Genomic DNA, 6,000 nt, shown 5'->3' with positions numbered 1-6,000 from the left:
GACTGGGCATAGGAGGAGGATAATCACCAATGACTTTGCCGTGCCTTTGTTCAAGTGGGAGCAGAGTATCCAAGTGTAGACAGTGAAAAATAATTTTCAGCTGGAAACCTGCCGTGACTGGCTTGGCTTTGCCAATAGGATCTGATTAGTATTCTCGAGCTTTCATTAGCATTTGAAGGAAATACCCAAATGACACAAAGCTGGTTCTAGCAGCTGAAATTTAACATTTTAACCCAATTTCTCTAATGCAGTTAACCTGTGATAAAATGCTGCTTAAACGCCTCCTTTTCATAAACCATTTTGGACCTCAACAAGCAGACCATTTATACAAGCACCTTCGCACTCACCTCTGCCAAGCCAGGTCAGCGGACGTGCCTCCTTGTAGCATGAATTACATCATTTGCTGCTGGGGTAGAGAACTGGGAGTACTTTTCCTAGCCTTGGCTGGACCGGTGCCAAGGTTATTAAGTGCAAATCCCTTAACATGATCTCCCTGTAACTGCCTCTTCTGCTGACACAAGCCTGCCCTGGGGAGCAGCATTTTAGTGCATCCTTTGTTGCAGGTTTTCCATTTTAGGGAGAATTGATAGTGAGACTAAGTATAAACACATCCTCTGCCAGTCAAATTCTGCGGCTAGGGTTTTTGAAAAGGATCTGGGAAGTCTTGTGGCCAGCAATAATATTTATATCGAAACTCATAGCTCTTGCTTCGCAGGGTGAGGGCAATGATGGTCAAGAAAGGAATTCCCTTCCCCATATACGATGCTTCTCACATGACTCAAGAAAGCAAGGGAGTATTACTTTAAGCTCAGAGTAAATCCTGCACTAGTTTCTCAGTTGCATATGATTAAAATTAAGAACTCAAGACAATGTTTTCGTATTCAGATTTTTCCAAATACTATTTTCTACTTCTAAAGGAAAAAAAAAAAAAGTAGCTCAATTGGTATTTTGTCTTTCTCCCTTTCTTTTAACTCTGTCAAAGGCTTAGGGGCATTTTCATCCAGCTCCTGACTTGCTAACCCTACAAAAATGTAGAACTGCCTATTGCACTGAAAAAAAGAAAAAGCTATAATGTCTCCTTTAGAAAGATATTTCACATCTTTATTTTACCAGTTAAATTTCACATAGTTCAATTATAATTCTCTGTTCAATTATAAAAATCAGTGTTCCAACGCCATTGGCCTTCGTTTTGATTACAGTAAATAAAATCTAAAAATATTAAAGAAACAAGTAACTACCCCAGGAATGTGAGTGCTGTAGGTTTTTCACCCCTTCCTTAATGTTCTATAAACAAGAGTCAGCAGCATTAGAATACCACAACATGAGAGAACCAGTATGAGCCCAAAGCAGTAGGGAAATCAGTGAGTTTATTCTTGTTTTTTGTGTGCCTATGCTAATATACACATAGCCATAGGAAAGATTTTCTACTTTTCAATAGTTTCCAGTTCAAAATTGAGTCTTATTTCAGGACTATGTGGAAAATAATCTACAGGATGCTTGCAATATTGAGATCTGTTATTGAGGGTTTAAAATAGCATGGAGTCTCAGAAGTCCTAAGCAGAGAATTTTTAAACATTTGGCTATTATTTTGAAGGACAAAAAGAAATAGCTTGATGCAGATTGAAAGGAGGAAAAATTCAGTGTTTTATGAAATGCGCCACTCCCGACACCCTTACATACCCTTGATACTACCTGGGTAAGAAATAAGCGTAAAGGAATATCTGTTTGCAAAGACTTCTTGGGATACATGTTCTTCTTAGAACAATCTATGCATTTTAGAAGTCTTATTTCCCAAAGTTTCTTCCAGTGGCACTTAAGCCCTCTCATTGTATAATCTTATGTCTAGAAACCTTTGCTTTGAGCATAAATTAATATTTTTACAAGCATGATGAGTAAAATTCAACCACATACAAGATGTGTAATATAATCGTGTGTTTGTATGTGTATCTTGTTGTTTTCAGAAAGAACATTATTCTAGGGTGTTTTTTTTTTTTTTTGAAAAAAACCTTTTAAAATACAAAGATCAGAGGTTTCTCCATTTTCCATAGGAGTGTCATGTTTCCATGGTGATGAAAACAGCTCCTGATACCGGATTAATCAAGGCTTCCTGCTTCCTACTTCCATGTAACAGGGAGATGCACAGAAGAAAAGGGGAAACCAGTGGCATATGTGATAAGTGGGTAGAAAGATACCAGGAGGTTCAGGTTCGGGTCTTAAGACTTTGTTCCGTCAATGTCATTCAATGACAGATCCTTTCCAATGTTTATTTTTTTTGCAAAAGTGGCAGTCTGTTTTTAACAATACCTTTAGCGTAACTTCACAAAATATGAAAGCTTTGATAAAAATTCAGAACCACCTCTTCATGCAGTTTCCATTGCCATCTAGATAAACCAAAATGAGCAAAACTCCACCTCACTTTTCTGGTTTTCACTCTTCTTGGGAATACCTACTCAAAATTCACGGGGTTCACTCCCACCTTTGAGTTTCCCAACTGTACTACCTATTCATCCTTCTAACTTACCAAAGCAGTTTCGGGAACCCATCTCAGCAAACCCTTTCTTAATCATTGTGGGAGTAATGAATGAGTCTCTCCATCACTGCCTGCCTGGATTTAGGAGGGCGGTGCTCCTTGTGCTCCACTCCAGCCTTTAACATGCACTTGATCAGTGTGCTGTAAGTTAACAGGGGCTCTCACACCTGGCTGTGCATCAGAATCATCCTAATCATCCTACGCAGAGTCTTGGGCCTCTTTCCAGAGCTATGGAATCAGAATCTCTGGGAGAAAGTCCGAGAATGTACAGTTTTAATCAACCTACGAGTGCTTCTGAGGCCCTGCCAGGTTTGGAAGTCAACGACATATGGCTTTAGTTTGTATCTATTTTGTCCCCTATGGGTATCTGCATCTCTCTATGTGAATTGGGTGTGTTTAAGAGGAATAATCAAATACCAGCAAACACATTTTGTAGTGTTTAAATGCAGATTCCCAAGCACCAGGGAGCAAGGCTTACCAAATCTGACCCTGTAGGGGTATGGCCTGGGAATCTGCATTTTAACCTCTCCATCCTCCCTTCCCGAAGTGATTTCCTTGTATAGAGAAACACTACCCCTTTGGGAACCAAACTGGAATACCTACTGGGACAGGACACACCACTTCAATGAATGAGGCAGGCTGAGTGGGAAGGGACCAAAGGGAAGCTGATGCCTCATGTAAAGAGGGAGGCACTGCTCTGCCTGAGCAGTTCATCACTATTTTTCCAGACTAGAAATAGAGCCAGTATTGTCCATGTTTTGAATTTTTCAGAAGCTAGAAATTCAGAGCAATTTAATTTCTTAACATTCAGAAATAGCCAATAAACAAACAGCTGCCACCAGCAACTTGTGCCCTCTGCCTTTGAGGGTTTTACCCATGTACCTTGAATCTCTGGTGATTTGCAATACCTTGTGTCATCAGGAGCCTGGCCAAGTGACCTCTTAAAATGAATCATATAATATGATAGAATTGCAGCATCACAAGTTCCTATTGGGTCATCCAGGCCACTCCCACCATTTAATGTTTAATTCCCTCACTTTGGCATTCCCCTCCAGTGCTGACACTCCAAACCACGTCTCTCATCTATATCTATTGCCTGTGCTGCAATATCTGAATGTATTTTAGCTACTTCAACTTGGATATCATTTAAATACCTCAAATGCAACATGTCCCCATATAAAATTGTCATGTTCTAGTGCCATGACTCCAAGTGTTCTTCTCCTTGCATTGTCTCAGTGAACATCAATACTGTCTCACTAGCTGCTGAAGCCAGAAGCCTGGGCGGCATCCTTAATTCTTCGCCCTTCCTCACAGCCCCTATATCAGATCATCTACTATGTTTCACTCATTCTGCTACCACCACCGTGAAACCTACAAGCTGTCACCTTTTCTAGGCAAGCTCTTTGCATCTTCTTCATTGTGAAAATAACACTGCAACTGTTTGTCCCATGACCAGCCAACTTGATTTTACAAGGAAAATCCTCCTCTTTTTCTACAAGGTGAAACCCAACTAACCTTTCTTCCTTGGCTAAGAGTTGAGCTCATTTGGAAGAGAATAATTTATTAAAAATGAAATTCTCATATTACAAATGAATTTGGATACTTGCATGAAGTACAGGATCATGGGACCCAGCCTTGAAAGGTAGCTCTAATGATGGATCTGGTAGTGTCCTCTTTATGCTGAAAGGAAAAGGGGACTGAGAGAGCAGCAAGTAGAGAGACGGCTCTAGGGGTCGCACTTTTTAGGTCCTCTGTTGAAGAATTTCCAGTCACTGGCTTCTCTCATAGCCCACATGGAGATATAAAGAAACCCTGGTACAAAGCAAAAGCCCCAGCAACAATTAAGACCAGCTGGGAACACAGGCCGTAGTCCCAGTGTCCAAAATACCTCAACAGGTTCTCTTCTAATGTCAAAGCAATTATTCCTAAAAGAAAGAGAATGCAGAATCAAGCACCTGTTTTTAATAATAAGAATAAAACCTTAGTTGGAAACTTCTGTTCCTTTATAAAGTACGTCAAACATCTACAGATTCCATCATTTTGGTATCCTCAAAGAAAAGTTGTACAATTTGACGTGAGAATTAGGCTATGCCTACAGTAATTTTTAAGCTTCTCAAAACTCTAGGAAATTAAATTCCCTACATAGTACTACTAAAAGAGAGAATAGATATTTATTAAACAAAACAAAAATGGATTACAAGGTTCAGGGTGAAAACTGAGTATTTTATTTAATAATAAAACTTACGTATAAGAACAATTCAGTGAAATATAAAACAAACCTTTTTCTCCCTTATTTTCAACTGTCCTTTCTAATACCCATAGGGAGGAAGAGATGAAAAACAAAAAAGCTGCTAGTCTGTAACTTAAGGTCCAGAAAGAAATATTTACCTATTAGCCATCATTTCACTCAAGGGATTGTGAAATGCAAAAGCACACATCAATTTATTCATTAGTAGTCAAGTAAGGAGGTAAACTCCTCTTTCAGCATCTCTCTGCATATCTTAGTTTGGATGGTGAATGAAGAAGGAAACTCTCTAAAATGTCAAATAAGGAAAAGACACCACCTAGAAATGAGTGACAGTAATTCACAGGGATACTAAAAATAAGAATCAAGTTGCAATATCTGTACTCAGTGACACGAGGTATCAACACACATTCCCAATCTTATCATTTTATCGTGTCTACATGGATCTTCCTTATAGCATGCTTTTTTCATAAATTGTGGAATATTTTTTGAGAAGAGAGAGTGTAGGTCACTGAGGCCATTTGTTCTTGTAGCTCTCTGGCTGGCGGGGATCCAAGTGTGTATGAAGATGAGTGACAGTGTGTGGCCAGCTTTTTCGCTGCTGGTCTTTCTATCTGCAGAAGCTTTGAGTGCATTTATCAGAAGCCAAACCATGCCAACTCTTTTGATATTAGGTCTTTGGGTGGAGCTTTCAAAATCATTCTTTGTTCCACTTTTCCTAGATTGTCAAACTGCGCCCAGTAGGTGGTTGAGAGTGTGAATTTCAAACATGTGCTTTTAATATGCCCAAAACTGTTGCTGCAAAGAAGGGGGAAAAACCCACATTAATTGAATCCTCACCCATTCTTACTCATAATGTCATGATTGTATTTTCTATATCCTAAAACAATCTGAAATGATTTGCAAAACTATGTGAAATCCTCAGGTGAATAAGCTTACAGGTTTTTAAATATATATTCTTATTAAAAGTAATTATTTTCTCACAATAATCAACAAAACCCACCCAGAGTAAGTATAGGTCAACAATTAAAAAATAATAATATTGTAATCTTTTCTTTCATTTACCCTAGCCTTCCTATTGGAATACTAATGATCATTAGCAACATTACAATATCTGTAGACACTACATATTTTAACATTTCTTTGCAATTCTCTTTAGAATATTTTTCTTACAAATCTCTTTTGGAAGGTCACTATTATTCCCATTTTATAGATGTCATATGGA

At 38.6% G+C, this 6,000-nt stretch overlaps 1 protein-coding gene across 1 annotated transcript in view; it reads right to left on the bottom strand.

The window, feature by feature from the left end:
* Positions 1-4,732: 4,732 nt before the first annotated feature.
* LOC100580067 (spermatogenesis- and oogenesis-specific basic helix-loop-helix-containing protein 2) overlaps positions 4,733-6,000 on the bottom strand; it is a 43,867-nt gene continuing 42,599 nt past the window's right edge. Inside the window, exon 11 of the mRNA XM_003270270.3 lies at positions 4,733-5,573. Within this exon, the coding sequence (XP_003270318.2) occupies positions 5,553-5,573 (21 nt within the window). The 3' untranslated portion in view covers positions 4,733-5,552. The remainder of the gene's footprint in view (positions 5,574-6,000) is intronic.

This window comes from Nomascus leucogenys, chromosome 9 (assembly GCF_006542625.1).
Source record: "Nomascus leucogenys isolate Asia chromosome 9, Asia_NLE_v1, whole genome shotgun sequence".
In the NCBI taxonomy this organism is placed as follows: Eukaryota; Metazoa; Chordata; class Mammalia; order Primates; family Hylobatidae; genus Nomascus; species Nomascus leucogenys.
This window is presented reverse-complemented; position numbering and strand designations above follow the sequence as displayed.